The 15909-nt window shown below is 64.2% G+C and overlaps 1 protein-coding gene across 4 annotated transcripts; it reads left to right on the plus strand.

Moving 5' to 3' along the window:
* Nucleotides 1-266: 266 nt before the first annotated feature.
* On the plus strand, nucleotides 267-15633 carry PACSIN1 (protein kinase C and casein kinase substrate in neurons 1). 4 transcript variants are annotated; one of them, XM_068419368.1, is made up of 10 exons: nucleotides 267-341; nucleotides 12127-12259; nucleotides 12645-12801; nucleotides 12945-13180; nucleotides 13349-13504; nucleotides 13850-14025; nucleotides 14350-14470; nucleotides 14554-14678; nucleotides 14974-15167; nucleotides 15524-15633. In XM_068419368.1, the coding sequence occupies exons 2-10, from the start codon at nucleotides 12197-12199 to the stop codon at nucleotides 15631-15633; spliced, it is 1338 nt and encodes a 445-aa protein (XP_068275469.1). In that variant the 5' UTR covers nucleotides 267-341; nucleotides 12127-12196. The 4 variants fall into 4 exon arrangements, with proteins under 4 accessions (XP_068275469.1, XP_068275468.1, XP_068275470.1 ...); XM_068419367.1 differs by having other exon boundaries at nucleotides 293-372; XM_068419369.1 differs by lacking the exon at nucleotides 267-341 and adding an exon at nucleotides 383-442.
* Nucleotides 15634-15909: the final 276 nt, after the last annotated feature.

A 15909-nucleotide genomic window follows, 5' to 3' on the forward strand; every position in this document is an offset into this window, starting at 1 on the left:
GAGGTTGTGAGCGAACGCTCACAGGGGAAGGGAAGAGCAGGAGGGGATGGAGCGTACGGAGGAGCAGGGGGAGGCTGGGGACCCCCTGCCACCGTCACCAGCCGGGCCACGCGGCGTCCCCGGCTTATTCCCATCCGTCTCCTCCGTCGTGTTTTCACCTTGTGCGGCCAAGGAGCCGTTACGGCGGGACGGCGATTGGTTGGCTAAAAATGCCTCCCTAATCTCCGTGCTGATCTTTACCCCCCTCCTCCCCATCTGCCGTGACCTTCCTGCCGATGGGCAGAACCAGCCCCGGCGAGAGGCAGCCGGCCCCGCTCTGTCAGCGTCCCCACGTCCCAAAGGTACCGCCGCCAGCGTCCCCACATCCCAAAGGTACCGCCACGCGGCTCCCAGACGGATTTGGGGCCAACCCGGCTCCCGGCGAGGCGGGAGGATGGCGTCGGTGGGTTGGCAGGGGCTCGCTGCGGTGAGGGTGGCCGGCATACGGCGGGTGACAGTGGTGGTGTCAGATGGGATGCTGGGGGCTCGTGACAGTGCTGGCATGCCAAGGTGACCCAGAGTCCTCTCTGGTGGTCCCTGGACGGTGGGTTTGAACCCCTCCCCGTGCTGGTGGTTTCTTGCTGGGAAATGAAACCCACTTTGGCAGAGCAGCTCCCTGACCTGTTTTAAGCGATTTCCAAACTTCTGCCAGGTTGTGCCACCCGGGGCTTGCCGTCTGCCTCGGGTTCCCCCCCCAAATTCCGTGTTCACCCATTTTTCCTGGCCTCGTGTCATCTCTGGCAGGGTGGGAAGGCAGTGTGGGTCCTGCAGGTCCCTGCCCGGCTGCCTGGACCTCTCGGGGGAGCTGGGGTCTGGTGTGAACCAGCAGCAAGGGGTAGGGGTCTGGGCAGGGGTCTGGGCAGGGGTCTGGCAGGGGGCAGAGCTTCTGGGAGCTCACAAGTCGTGGCACCGTGGGGCTGGTGGGATGAGCCCATTGCCCCCATAGCCCACCCAGGCACCTGCTGCACCCAGGGCTCTCGGGGGTTTTCTGGGGTGGGGGGGGGCTGCTGGCCCCACACACCGACTGCGGGGCCAGGGATGCCCCAGGGCCAGGCTGGGGGCTGACACTGCTGGTGTCCCTCCAGCCCCCACCAGATGCATCAGGGAGGGCTGGGACCCCATTCGGGACAGCCCGCGGTTGGGGGGCTGGCAGCAGCCATGCTCATCTCCCCCCTCCCACCTCCCTGGGATGCATTCAGCATCTTACCTGGTGAGAAACACAGGCTCCAGCTCCAGGCCCTGTGGTGGAAGGGGCTCAGCCTGTGCCGGCAGCCCCTGCCCAGCTCCCGGGTGCTCTGGGGCCGAGCTGGCAGCAGAGCCCCCCCAGAGCTCCCTAATCCCCTCTGCCACGGGGGCACGGCGATGCCCGAGCAGCTGGCGGGGAGCTGAGGCTCTTCAAGGCGGCTTATGCTGAGCCCAGGCACTGCCGGGGGGTTCTGCCTTCCTGGCTGCAGGCAGGGGCCAACGCTCGCCCCCCCCCCGCAGCCCACATTTGCCCCCAGGGTGTGAGTGCTGGAGGCACACGGGGCAACAGTGATTTTGGGGCTGCACTAAGATGAGCAGGGTGGTCGGAGGGACCACTGCCTGCTCCAGGAAGGCAAAGGGAGCAGCGGGGTCCCTGCGGGGTGCATGGGGCTGGGGGAGGCTCGTACCCGCCCGGGGGTTGTGCCTGTGCATTTCGGGGTGCCTGGGCAGAGCCGGAGGCTGGTGCAGCCCCGGGGCAGGAGGGGCTGAGGGATGCGGCACGTCCTGAGGCTCCTGGAGCTGCCTGGTGCCATCCTGGGGCTTTGCTACCATTTTATCTCCTCATTTCTTCCTCTCTGGGAGAGCGGGGATGGAGCTGGGGGGAGGAAACCTCCCTCGCAGGGCAGCCCCTGGGATGCTGCGGCAACTGCAGCAGAAACGAACCTCCCGGCTGGTCCCGTGGAGCAGGAGAGCTGCCCTTGCCCGCCTCTGCCTGCATCTCCTCCTCACCGCTCTCGCCTTGGAAATGGCAAAGCAAGCACTTTGCTAAACGGATTAGAGCTTCCCCGGCAGCCTCTCGGGCTGCTCCCGCTTCCCCCGGCCCCCGTGCCGCCTTCCCCGGGCAAACCTCGTCCCTAATATTCGGTGCAAGGCGACCGCACCGCTGGCCCCAAACATGACTCAGTGCCACGCTGCGGCTCCCGTCACGCCTGATCCCAAAACCCCGGCCAAAGCCCTGCGGGTCCTTCCCACCTCCTGGGATTTTTATTTCCTTTCGTAGGAGCCCAGAAAAAAATGGGGAATTTTTCAGCTGCCATCTTGGCCACTGCTGCCAGTGCTGACCCGGGGTCCACAACCCCCCTGACCAGCACTGGCCCCCACCTCTCCCGTGGCTCTGCCATAGGGTGCGTGGCTGCCGAAAGGCAGCAGGACAGGAGCTGGATTTAACTGTAAAAGGATTGAGGGTGGCAAGCCTGGGTGGCTGGCGGGCATCGATCAGTGACGTGCACAGGGGCAGGGCGAGAAAGGGAAGGGAATGGCAGCACTGGCAAAGCGCGCCTGCACCGGGACCACGTCCTGCAGCGAGCCAAAGCCTGGGTTTGGCTCTGTGTGGGGTCCCCCTTGATGGAAATCCCGTGTCCCCAACCCCGCTGGTCCCTGGGGCTGTGCCAGGGCCGGGATGGAGCTGGGATGGAGCTGGGATGGAGCTGGGCTCCTCCAGCACAGCTCGGCAGGAGGAGGAGACCTCATCGAGTGGCTCTGCCCAGGGACAGACTTTGTCCCCGCAGCGGGGCCAGCCTGGCTGGTGGTTGTGCAACACCTTGAAGGCAAACACAGGACCCTGCCACGCTTCTGTAGACGAGCCTTGGAGAAGGGGAGGCTGCATCCAGCCGGCAGCTTCCCGGCGGGGCTGAACCAGTGTCCGGCTGGCTCGGCATGGCACGGGGGACAGGCGGCAGCGGGGCCCCAGCACAGCCATTGGTACTGGGTACGGACTCCTCCCAGGCAACTGCCTGCACTGAGCTCTGAGCAATTCCCCAGGAAAAAATGGATTCTTTATGTCCTGTCCCCAGCCCCTTCCCCGGAAGGGCTGGGAGGATGCCCCAGGGCCGGCTCTGAGCAGACAAGAAGGGGATTGTTTCGGTGGGAGCCGGGTTTCTGGCAGCACCTGCTCCACGCCAGGGCCCTCCACAATGGCTGCCTGTCTGCGTAATCGCTGCAGAGCGGCCAATTATCCTCCCCTGCTAATTAGAGATGCAAAATAGCCCTGCGCTTGCATTCTCCCAGCAAGCCTGAGAGGGCTCCTGGGACCAGTGGCACATCTACAGCTGGGGTGACCCTGGAAGCCCCAGCTCATGTTCGTCTCTGCCCTGGCATCGAGGGGGAAGGGGCAGCGGGAGGCCAGGGATGGGCTCGGGGGGTGCCGGGACCCCTCTCTGCCCCCCATCCCCAGGCAGCCTTCCCTGGAGCCCCCATGGACTGGGGGCTCTCCCATTGCTCCCAGCACCATCCAGCTTGGCACAGAGCACCATAACTGGGAAATGTACTAGGAAATCATTTAGGAAATGTATTTTCCTTTCCTTGCTAGGGAGGCAGGCGGGGGCGGGCTGGGCTTGAAAATGCCCTCCTTACTTGTACCAAGGCTGGCACTCATGGCCGGGTGATGGGCAGAGCGGCTGATAGCTGGTGGCATCTCCCTCCTCTCCTGCCCGCGCCGGCTCGCTGCGCAGGCAGGCTGCGAGGGCACGGCGTGGGCTCGTTTGTTCTGCTTCTCAGTTTGCCATGATGCTCCAAGAGCCGTAATTTCAGAGCGGCAAGTGGCCCGATAAATCAGGGCTCATTTCCTGCCAATACCGGCCGCTGCTTCCCACGAGGAAACTCATTTTACAGGAGGGGAAATGACTTACCGCGGGAAATAGTAAGCGGTGGATGGCGAGAGCCAGGGAAAAGTTTGTCGTGGCCAAGTTTTTGGTGAGGGAACTGGCTGATATTGCAGGAGCCTCGTGCCATGGAGGCTGGGCTCCTGCCTGCTGCCAGCCCTGAGCAGCCCGAGCTGCCAGGGAAGGAGACATGGGTCGATCCTACCTGCATGGACCACATCTGCCACAAAGTGGTGGCACTGGGAAAGCCCCCCAAGTCATTGAGATCCCCCCGCCACCCTCCTGGAGAGCGTTTGTCACCTAACGCTTGATGCTGAGAGCATTTGCTCCTCTGCAGCACGGATGCTGCTGGGGCAGAAGGCAGCTAGGACAGCCCGGCAGTGCCTGCAGCAAGGCTGCACTGAGAACTGCCAACTCATTGCATGCCAGGATGATGCCCAGTTAATCAGCACCCTCCGATTCCTCACCCTGAAATGCCAACAGACAAAGATTCCCCGGCACCTGCAGGAACCACAGTCCATCCCCACTCCCATGTCAGGTTCGGGGGACGTTAGATCTCTCGGGTCTCGCACGCTGCTGCCCGCGAGAGACCCAAGACATGAAATATTTTGGTGGGGGGCCTTTCTGTCTGGCTGTGAGGTGGGAAGAGACGCTTGGATGGCACAAAGCTGGAAGGAGCCGGAAGGCAGGCAGGATGGAAAGCCCCGTTGAGCTTCATTAATCAGTCGAAGGTGCTCGTTAGGGGAAAGCTGAGCTGGCGTCGGAGGCCGGCAGAGCCTCCCGGGACCCGGTCGCATTCTCCGGGCAACCCGATCGGCCCGGCAGCCTCAATACTGCAGCTCCTGCGGGCGGCTTCGGTTACTCGGCTGGAAGCACTCGTCTCCTCCTGGCTTTTAATTTCCCTGACATCACCCGCGAGCTGGGGAAATGCAGGCGCGGTGCGTTGGGGCGGCTGAGGGGGCGAGAGCCTGTTGCCACCCCCACCCGCATCCCCCCAGCTCCCCAACAGCCCCAGCCGTGGGGTGGGAGGGCTCCAGCCTCCTGCCCCCCCCCGGGACACACAAGCCCTGGGGCTCAGGAGGAGGCAGATGGCATTTGGGAGGGAACTGCCTGGCAACCTGGCCTCAAAGAAGCCTTAGTGGGCTGCAGTCCCCGTCGCCCCCTTCCCCAGCCTTGCTGGGTGGGAAGAAACGTTTCTGCTTCTCCTGCCAGCCTGGTCCCAGCTGGCACATTTGGCAGGGAGGCGGCACCGGCTGCCTCTCCCAAGGCGTTCTGGGGTGTTTGTTTCTGCAAAAGCTGCGGGTCAGCCCTGAAACCCCCCCTGCAGCCCCTTCCCAGGGCCTGTGGATGTGGCAGAGCACCCGGGGGAGGAGAGGAGGGAGAGCATCGCTCTGTCCCATCCTGCGCAGGAGGGACAAGGACCCAGGGAGCAGCAGGATGAGGGACCCCCGGGGTATCCTCACTCAGCTCCCCAAAGCCCCTCCCAGCAGCACAGCCTAAGGGGGAAGGAAGGAGCCCGTTTGTGGCCCTAACGAAGCCCCGCGGTGACAGACAGTGCCGCCAGCACCGGACACCCACATGCACCCGGCCGCAGCCTCCTGGCACCCCACCGTCTCCCTGGGGTCGCAGCACCCCATGCAGTGGGGCAGCCCTGTCTGAGGGGTGCTGAGCACCCACCTGGCACGGGGGGCAGGTGCCTGGGGACCGTGCCCTGGGCGAGGGTCTTGGTGTGATGATGGCGGGGGGCTGGAGGGGCTGGCAGCGGCGCAGACCCGGGGAGGGGGCGCAGACCCCGGGGTGGGTGCAGACCAAGGCGGGGGGTGTGTGTGTGTCCATCCCCCACCCCGCCCCGGGGTGATTTCTGCAACCGTTGCAGGCAACGGCTCCATCCGCGGTTGCCGTAGCAACGGGAGGCTCCAGGCAGGACGCGCGCCCGTCACCGTGCGCGTCCCCGCTGCCCGCCCGGCTGGTGCGGAGCGGAGCGCACCGCAGAGCGGCCCCCCCCGGTCCCACCGGGTCCCACCGGGGCGCCCCCGGCCCCCGCCGCCCAGCCCAGGTAAGCGCCGGGGGCAGCGTGGGCAGGGGCAGGGGATGCCCGGGTGCCCTGTGGGGATGGGGGTTGCGTGGGGCATTTGCGCGGGTGGGGATGGGGGTGTGCGTGGGGATGGGGGGGTCCGTTGTGGGGATGAGGGGAGGGCGGGGGGGGGCAGCGGTGCAAGGACCAGGCAGGACGGCATGGGTTTGCACCAACCCCCCCCGGCAGGACGCGGTGTCCCCTGGTCCCTTCTGCAAGGTGGGGGGGGGGGACGCACATGACCTTCACCCCCTCTGTGCATCCGACGGGGTGCCGGGGCCAGGGACACCCCCTCTGCAACGCTGCCGCACTCCCGGGTTTGTGCCTCAGTTTCCCCAGCTGCAAATGATGAGGGGGGGCTTGTGCTGTCCATGTCGTCGCTGTCCCCCTGCCCAAATGAGTGCCTCACCCCCTCGCTGAAGCCCCTCCTTTTGCCGTTGTCACCCCGGCTTCCCCCTTGCTCTCCCCCCCCCCATCCCCCTGCTTTCCTACCCCCTCTCCGAGCCCCCTCTGGCTCCAAGTCTCCGTCCCCCCACCATAGACAGCTAAAATCCCGCTGTCCCTCCGCATCACCCTGCTCCCGGCAGCCCCATTCCTGTCACCACCAGCCATGGGTCTGTCCTGCCAAGGTTCAGGGGACGGGACCCCCCTGACACCCCCGTGCCAGCGTGTGACGCTCTGGTTTCCCCTCTCCCTGATGCGGAAGCGAGGGGATGGCACCGCCGTATCCTCCACCACCATTCTTTGCTACTTCTCGGTTTAATTGCAAACCTCATATTTGGATTTCTGCCTAAACCCGCTCCTGGGACAACAAAAATCCTCGTTCGAGAGCCCGAGCATCCTTGTTTACAGCGGCAAGCCGAGGCGGCAGGCGGAGAAAAGCTGCAGAGCTGGAAGGCGAGATGAAACCCCACGCTCTGAGGCTCAGCCCCATCTCCCTTCCCCAGGCCTGAGCACAGGCATGGGGTTGACAATCCTGCTCCAGCTCTCCGCACCCTGCTGCTGTGGTGCCTATCCACATTCCTGGCACATCCACCCTACCTGAGCGGGGATGTGAGCTCCTCTGGAGAGAAACCCTTGCCTTATCTGCAAACGCCATGAATATCACCAGAAATCTTTGCACAAGGCTCCTCAAATCCCGAGAAGACTTTGGTGGGTGTCCTGTGCCTCCAGCAGGGGCAGGAGGAAGGGGAAGGTTTCTGCAGAGCACACATGAAATGCAAAGGCGTTTGCTGCCAGGGCTTGGAGCGAATGCATCTCCCCCGGCTACTGCAGCCTGGCAGCACCTACGGCACGTGGCCACCACCCCGGCCAGCAAGGTGGGCGTCCTCCCGTCTGCACGTGGGACACGTGGCTCCTGGTGACGTTCCTGGATCATTGAACCTCCTCTGCAAACGCTCCGGTTTTGGGGAGCCTCCAAGCCCTGACCTGGCAGGGTCCACTGAGCCCCTGTGGCAGTGGGACCCCCCCCAGTCCTCAGACCCCCCAGGTCGATGCAGACAACTTTAATCGAAGCGAGGCGGCTGCCGCAGGTGCATCCCGCACAGGATTCCTTGGAAAAGTGGCTCCCAGAAGAAGTTTCCCACCGTTACCTACGTGCCACCTCCGGGGACCTGCTGTCCTCGCAGCCACCTCGTGCACTACTCGAGCAGTCGCCTGCACCGGCTCCGAGCCAGCCCCACGGCCCTGCCCTGGCCAGAATCCCACCGCCATACAGGGGACACCCATCCCCTCCCCTCTGGCCGTGGGCTCCTTGCCCCGGGGCTCCAGTCCCGCTCCTGTAGCAGCCAGAGGGATTTCACCAGGGGATGCAGGATGGGACCCTGACAGGAGCTGTTTGCAGTTTCTCGGTGGAGCTGGTGGCTGGGGAAGGGCCCAGGCTCACCTCCCGCCTGGCCTTGGGCTTGGTTTGGTGACAAGGGGGGAGCACCTGAGTTCAGGCTGCTCAGCCCCAGGCTCCAATCCTGCCTGGTGCCAGGGTGAATCAGCAGCACCCACTTAACCGTCTCCTTGCAGGGTCCGTGTTGGCTCCGAAGGGGGGGACAGTTCCGCCATGACACAGCCAAACCCCTTCGCACCCCCTCGCACCCCAGGCTGCGACCCTCGCCAGCCCCACGGGAGCGTTCCCCTGCCCCAGTCCCACACGGATCAGCCCTGTGCCCGTGGGAAACCCGCAGCCACCCGGCCGGGTCAAAGCTGGGCACCAAACCAGCCAGCAGCTCCTCTGGCTGCAAAGCGTCTGGCAAAGCACGCCGGTGTCACCGGCATTGCCCGGGGACCTGCCATCGTGCTGGGGGCATCTCACCCCCCGTACCTGGCCATAGCAGGAGCAGCACGTGGGCAGCGGTGCCCGCGCTCGGTGCGGTGCTGAGGTGGGGTCCCGCCTCGGAGCTGCGGTGGCACGGGGACAGACGCTGCTGCCGGGCTCCCCGGAGGGTTTGCGGGCAGCTGGGCTCTGCTCGTGGCGCTGCCCTGGGCTCCCTCAGCCATTTCTCACCCATTTATCTTTGCTGCGAGTGGTTTCACGTGGTGACAGCAGTGGTGCGTCGTGGTGGCATTTGGTGCTGCACCCCCCAACAGAGCTCCGTGCCGAGATAAGGGAGAGCAAAAGACCTTCCCCGGGGCCAAAAACCCAAACCCCAGCCTGACTCCCTCCCCTAAACCCCTGCCCTCATCCTCAGCCTCGTGTGCTTACGGAAGGAGCCAGAACGTAGCAGCTGTTTCCCATTGCAGCCCCACGGAGGGTTTGATTTGACAGGCCAGGTCAGTGCCGGCGTTTAATTGCCATAAAACTGGCTCAGGCCGTTGGGTCCTTTCCAATCGCCGAGCTTCACTGCCGGCAGCCCCCGGGTAACTCCAAGGTGGCAGCGAATTACCACCCTGTCCCCAGCTCACACGCTCTGGCAAACAAGGGTCCCTGGTGCCCTCGGCTCAAGCGGCACCAGCCGGGCTGGGCTGCGGCTCCGTGTCGGGACGCCGCAGCTGCAGAAGGGGTTTGCACCAGGGAAACGTCGTGCGTGGCGTGGGTTTGTGCTCGGGGTTGGTGTCGGGGAGCTCCCCGCTTGCTCTGATTCCCGCAGATCCAGTGCAGCTGCCAGCACGGCTTTCCCCTTCCCTGGATGCTTTCACTGATAATTAATCGCCGACTCCCCTCCCGGCCCCGTTAGCCCTCGTGCTCCCGCAGCCCTCTCCCATTTGCTACGAGTGTGAACCTCCTGCCCCAGGACAGGATGGGGACAGGGATGGGGACAGGGGACACAGGCTCGCTCTGTGCTCTGCTCCCCTCCTTGCAGCGCACCTGCCACCATCCTGCCTTGGCACGGGGCTCGGTGCAGCAGAAGATCCCTCTCGGGGAGGCTCTGCAGCCCCTCCTGGCCCTTGTCCCCAGCGGGCTCAGCCGCTGTGCGGGCAGGCAGGATGGGGACACCCACAGGCAGCTGCCTGTTCGCTGTGTCACGTCCCCATCCTCTGCTTTCCGGCTGCAGCAGCGGTGCTGGGGTCAACGCAGCCAAAAAACCTGGAGGCAGAGCAACCCGCTGCCCGGCGCAGCTTCTCCCTGGGGCTGGTGCCTGGCACCGCAGCAGGGACCCCGGAGCCCAGGGTGGGGCACCCCGGGCCGACAGCGCACCCCGAGGCTGCTGCACTGGGGGTTGCACGTTTAATGGTGATGTTAGAGCAATGGCAAAGAGAGTGGGGAGAGGCGGGGGCCTGGCTGGCCCCTGGGGGACCCAGCTTGTCCCTCTCACCCTCCCTGGGCCCTGGGAGCTGCGGGAGGGGGGCAGGCAGCTGGCACGGACGCTGGCCCGAAGCTCTGCAGCCCCTCTGCACCCCAGGTTCCCAGGGCTCTTCTGCCAGGGGCAGGGGATGGCAAAACCGCGTGTCCCCGCCTGCGTGGGGCCAGGGCAGTGCCGGCGAGGGCTGGCGGCCGTGGGAGCATGGGGGGACCTGCCTGTGCCCGCAGCACTGGCAGCGCCAGCCCCTCTGCATTGCAGCAGCCTCTTGCCTGCGCAGGGTCGGTGGCCGCGTCCTCGGTCCCCATGGAGGGCACAGACCCCCCTGCAACGCCGGCGGGTGAGATGAGCTGTGGCAGTGCTCAGCGCCCAACGGGCTGGTGGGGACAGAGATGCAGGGGGGCGGCTGCCTCAGGAGCAACCCAAGGGCACGCAGGGGCAGGAGCTGGGACAAACTTCACTGTCCCTCGATGCCAAACGCTCTGCGGCTCCTCTATGGTGGCTTCGTGGAAATGTGGGGCTGGAGGGGGCAAAGTGGAGCCCCCTCGGCCAAGGGTGCCCGAGCGGCAGCACGTGGCTGGGGCTGGCATCTTGCCACGCCGCGGCTCGGCCGCCGGCACTGCGGGTGCTGGGCATCACTGCCAGCCGCCTCGATGCGAAGCGATGGGCTGCGCCGGCGGGGCTGGGGTGGCCCAGCATGGCGGGGGGCACCCGCGTGGGTTTGCGAGGGTGGTCACGCGTGGGGGTGCGTGGCAGGAGAGCGGTGACAAAGGCGCCAGCGTTCGCTGGGAAGTGATGCAGAGCCAAAAATAACCCCCGGTCTGCAGCTCAGACCTGGTAAGAGAAAGGAGCAGGAACTGCGGCAGCCATGTCCTGCAGTGCCCCACGGCCGCGGCTGCGGGCGGCTTGGTCCCAGGGTACCCCTGGGGGTCCCAGGGTACACCCAGCCATGGGTGAGCTCCTCCCCAGGGTCCCTGTCCTGGCCCCAGGCAGGGCTGGGGCTGTCACCCCGAGGATGCCCTTGCCATGCCAGCGCAGCCTCTGCAACAAAACAAAGAGCCAGAGACCAGAGGCACAAGCCAAGACCCCGGTGGCAAGCGCTGCGCTGTGCCCGGGGCTTGCAGGAGGGACAGCCACACATGGCACCCTGCGGGGTCCCTTGGGGGCCGTGCCACCGGGTGCTGTGCCACCGCTGTGGGTGCACCGGGGCAGCCCGTGGGTGTTTGTGTTGGGCGCTCTCACGGGTGGGGAGGGCAGTGGTCGTGCCGTGGGTGCCAGGCAGGCGCGTGCGCCACGTGCTGCCGGCTGCAGGGGGACGGTGCTGGCCGCGCTGTGCGCCGCCGCGGTCCCCCATCCGTCTGCGTCTCGGCAGCTGAGCGAGGGACAGTCACGCGTTTATTTTTAACCGGCTGGGGAGGGCGGCGGGGATTGGTGCCTCCCTGGTTATATCACTAAATCCCTGCCAGGCCCTGTTAGTTCCAGCACAGCGAGCCCTGCGCCGCGCTCCAGTAACCGTTTCGGTCCCCCATCCTTCTGGACCCGTGCCCTGCCCAGGCCCGTGGGCTCCTCAGGGCCAGCTGTGTGCACAGCTGGAGAGCGTGGGCACCCACCAGCTGTTCCCCACGGGCGAGCACCGGGGCACCAGGGCCCCGCGTCCCCCAGCCCTGCCCTCCCACCCATCGCCCTCTCCCATGTGCGGGGGGGGATGCAGGCGGCCAGGTCTCCCGCTGCCTGCTCCATCTCCCCGGTGAAGTGATGATGTGCAGGGACCATGGCCACATCCCGCTCTCACAGCCCTTTTGGGGACGGGGCAGGAGGAAACTGGGGCAGTTCACGGCCACTTTGTCCCCATCCCGGTGGCAGATGCCATGTGGGACAGGCTCAGAGCTTCCTTGTGGGAGCACTGTCCAGGGCAGGATGGGGAAGCCGAGGATGCTCGTGGCCGCCGCAGTCCCCTCTCCATCCCCATTCGATGCCACCCACCGGCCCCCCGCCCCATCCGCGGCTCTCGGCAAAGCAGTGAAGGGTTAAGCTGTGCAGCAGAGCCACGTGACGCTCCGGGGATGCCGGATTAGGGTGGAATATCGGGATGAGAATTTCTTTGGGTGGTGCATCCCCCCCTGGCCCTGCCACGGCCCCTTGCCCTGCAGCTGCCCGGGGACATGTGCGGTGCCAAGCCAGGCCCCTGGCTGGTGAGCTCCCCACTGTGCTTCTCCCCATGATCGTCCCTCCCAGCGCAGCCAGCTTTGGGGGGGGTTTGGGTGGCACCAAGCGGGTGGCACGTGGTGGGCACTGGAAGGGTCTGTGGGACCAGAACTGGAATGGGCACAGTCCCCATCCCCATCCCCTGCTTGTGCCATGGTGCTGCGGGCAGGAGGGATGGGGGTCCCTTGCTCACCCCCCCCCCCGTCATGACTCCCTGCTCTTGTCCCCCCAGTGCACGAGGCTGGTGTTTGCCCCAGAGTCACCCAGCGCCTGCGCTAACACCCAAGGCAGAGCTGGGAGCCATGTCAAGTTGCTACGATGAGTCTGTGGTGGTCACCGAGGAAACAACCGACAGCTTCTGGGAGGTGAGTCCCAGCCATCCTCTCCTCCCGTGGGGCTCCCGCCACCATCACTGCATCCCAGGCTGTCCCCCAGGCTCGGGGGGACGGTGCTGCCCTCCCCTTCCGCAGCAAGCCCTGCCTGTGGGCATCCCTGCCCCAGTGGCTCCGGTGTCCAAGCCAGCTCTGCTGGAGGTGTCTACCTCGACTGTCCCCAAGGGGCACAGAGCGATGGAGGGGACCAAAAGGAGTTGGGATTGAGCAGCCCCAAAGCAAAAGCTCCATCCCTGCACCCCCAAAGTGCCTGGTGCTCCCCCCATCCCCACCCCGGGCCAGCTGGGGCTCAGCCAGGCAGCGCGGCCACAGCTCCCACACCTGCCTGTCCCTGTCCCCATCCCCATCCCGCTGCCAGGTGGGGAACTACAAGCGCACGGTGAAGCGGATCGACGACGGGCACCGGCTCTGCAATGACCTCATGAACTGCGTGCACGAACGGGCCAAGATCGAGAAGACCTACGCCCAGCAGCTCACCGACTGGTCCAAGCGGTGGAGGCAGCTCATCGAGAAAGGTACTGTGGCTTCCCTAGGGAATGCTCCCCGCATCACACACCGGGGTCCCATGGGTCCCTGTGCACTGCGACAACTTCACCTGGTAGAGGTGGAGGGGGTAAGGGCTGTGGAGTGACACTCAGCTGTCCCCTCTGCCCCCCAGGTCCCCAGTATGGCAGCCTGGAGAAGGCGTGGGGTGCCATCATGACGGAGGCAGACAAGGTGAGCGAGCTGCACCAGGAGGTGAAGAACAGCCTGCTGAACGACGACTTCGAGAAGGTCAAGAACTGGCAGAAGGACGCCTACCACAAGCAGATCATGGGAGGCTTCAAGGAGTCAAAGGAGGCTGAAGATGGCTTCCGGAAAGCGCAGAAGCCCTGGGCCAAGAAGCTCAAGGAGGTGAGAGGAGAAGCACAGCATGTCTTGTGGGACCCATGCCATCTCCCAGCTCTGGCTCTGGTTGCTCGGTCCATGCTGGGAGAGCCAGGTGGCACCTCCATGCAGGCAGAGGGATGGGCAAGAGGCTGTGACTGCTGCTCTGATGTCCCTTCTCCCTCCTCTCCACAGCTGGAGACAGCCAAGAAAGCCTACCACCTGGCCTGCAAGGAGGAGAAGCTGGCGATGACCCGGGAAGCCAACAGCAGGGCAGAGCAGTCCAACACCCCCGAGCAGCAGAAGAAGCTCCAGGACAAAGTGGAAAAGTGCAAGCAAGATGTGCAAAAGGTGCGAGCCCTGGCCCTGCTCACATGGCATTGGGCAGGGAAAACTGGTGGAGATGGCCACCACCATTCCTTTTCCCCCATTCATTCCCATTTTCCCATCCCTACGCTCCCATAGAAGGATGAGGACATGCAGGCAGTGCTCAGGGGAGTGTGACCAGAGCAGAGATTTACCCCTCTTTGTGGAGCAAGACCTCCCTGGCAACGAGCCTGCTTTCACCCCACGGAGGGTCTTGGCTCAAGCTGGGCTCCCCAGCGTGGTAGCCTACAAGCCAGACCCTCTCAGCACCCAGAAAGGTCCACTGAGATGCTTGAGGTATAACCAAGGTACCTTCCTGCACCTTTGCAGACCCAGGAGAAGTACGAGAAGGTGCTGGACGAGCTAAACAAGTGCACCCCGCAGTACATCCAGAGCATGGAGCAGGTCTTTGACCAGTGCCAGCAGTTTGAGGAGAAGAGGCTCAACTTCCTCAAGGAAATGCTCCTGGACATCAAGAGGCACCTGAACCTGGCCGAGAGCAGCAGGTAGGTGCTTCCTGCACTGGCTGGGCAGAAAATGCCCACACAAGGTCTCCTCGTGCTGCCTGGAAAGAAAACCAAGCCCTGGAGGAACAGAGCGCTTCCAGGACAACCCATCCCCTGCAACACAAGGGAGAAGGGTTTGTGGCCAACACGATGGTCACTAAGAGATACCAGAGTGGCAGGAGGGCTGTGCAGGAGCCTGGCAGCCGCCAGTGCCTTGTAGGAGGTGACACAACCTGGGCATGTCCCCATCCCACCCTATCCCTGGAGCACCCTGCCGGGGTCCACCCCCACCTGCAGCACCCCGACCTGCATCTCTCCTCGCAGCTATGCCAACATCTACCGGGAGCTGGAGCAGGCCATTCGCCTCTCGGATGCGCAGGAGGATCTCCGGTGGTTCCGCAACACCAGTGGCCCCGGGATGCCCATGAACTGGCCCCAGTTTGAGGTGAGGCTGGCCACCCTGGCTGGGGCGCTGGCAGCTCCACAGCATGGCCGGGCGCTCAGGGGCCGGTTGCTCTGTGCTTGCAGGAGTGGAACCCGGACCTGACGCACACGATAACACGGAAGGAGAAGCAGAAGAAGAGTGAGGGGGTGACCCTGACCAACGCCAGCAGCATGGGCCAGACGGGGGCACCGATGGGCGAGCGTGGGAGGTGAGGGCCAGCAGGGAGGGGAGATGCCATGACATTGCCTGTGCAAACATTCCCAGTGCTGTGAGGACACCCAAGGGGGTGTGGGATGTCTTTGGTGACAGCCACCACTCTTCTCTGTCCTCCCTCCACATCTTGCTGGACATGTCATTACCTGGGGGTCCTGCTCCCTGCAGCCCCCGCTCCCCTGTAACCTCGGGAAAGCTGCAGCATCCTCCCAGATGTCTGTGTGCTTGCCCACCCCGCCGTCCCCCCAACCGCTCTGATGGCCCTTCTCCCTCCTCCCCCCCTACCCCAGCGTGAGCAGCCACGACTATGGCCAGACCTACAGTTCTGAGTGGTCCGACGATGATGGCAGCAACTCCTTCAACGCCAACGAGGCCAACGGTGGCACCAACCCCTTCGACGAGGACTCGGCAGGGAAGGGCGTGCGGGTGCGGGCTCTGTACGACTACAACGGGCAGGAGCAGGATGAGCTCAGCTTTAGAGCAGGTATGGTCCATCACTGGTGCTGGGTCAGCCAGGGCTCGTCTGCTGGAGTTGTGGGTCCCATACTGCTCTGTTTTTTAGTGTAAAATCCCTCAAATAATTTCTGGGTTATCCCAGCCCTTCAAAATGTTGAAGTGGCAGAAAGGGGAAGGCACAAGCTGAGCCCCAACCCAAGTGGGACCAGAGAGATGGTGGGATGTGGCACATGAGGTCTCACGGGTCACCCCCTGCCTTTCTACCCTACAAACCTGCATGCTCAGTCCTAGAAAACCCCAGTAGCTCCATCCAGGGGACTAATGAGGGGACAGAAGAGGCTCCAACACCTGCAACAAGCTTTCCGCTTCCCACCTCCTCTCCAGGTGATGAACTAACCAAACTCGGTGAAGAAGACGAGCAAGGATGGTGCAAAGGGCGCTTGGACAACGGGCAGGAAGGTCTCTACCCCGCCAACTACGTGGAGGAAATCTAAGTCTTGTGGTGTGCTCCTCATCACTGTCAGCAAATAAATCCGTCCTCCGTTGTCTCCATCTCTCCACCAGCCAACCAGCCATTTTGCCGTCTGGTCCTTCACTCCTTAAAGTTAGAGATTCAGACATATTTTCCAACCAAGCTTTTATTTTTTTAAGAGTTGTCTCCGAAGAGTATTTTGCATAGTCGCTTTCTTCTTCTTCTCAGATAACGTGAAGCGAAAGATGACGTTGTTCGTTCATCTACGTTAGTTGATTTTTTTTTCCGAGTGAAAAGC

This window comes from Nyctibius grandis, chromosome 27, assembly GCF_013368605.1.
Source record: "Nyctibius grandis isolate bNycGra1 chromosome 27, bNycGra1.pri, whole genome shotgun sequence".
NCBI lineage: Eukaryota > Metazoa > Chordata > Aves > Nyctibiiformes > Nyctibiidae > Nyctibius > Nyctibius grandis.

Excerpts from the sequence above, each read along its gene's own strand:
- PACSIN1 (XM_068419368.1), top strand. The coding sequence starts at position 12,197 with ATGTCAAGTTGCTACGATGAGTCTGTGGTGGTCACCGAGGAAACAACC. Across the intron at positions 13,181-13,348 it reads GGGCCAAGAAGCTCAAGGAG|CTGGAGACAGCCAAGAAAGC; the intron begins GTGAGAGGAGAA and ends TCCTCTCCACAG. Across the intron at positions 15,168-15,523 it reads TGAGCTCAGCTTTAGAGCAG|GTGATGAACTAACCAAACTC; the intron begins GTATGGTCCATC and ends CCTCCTCTCCAG.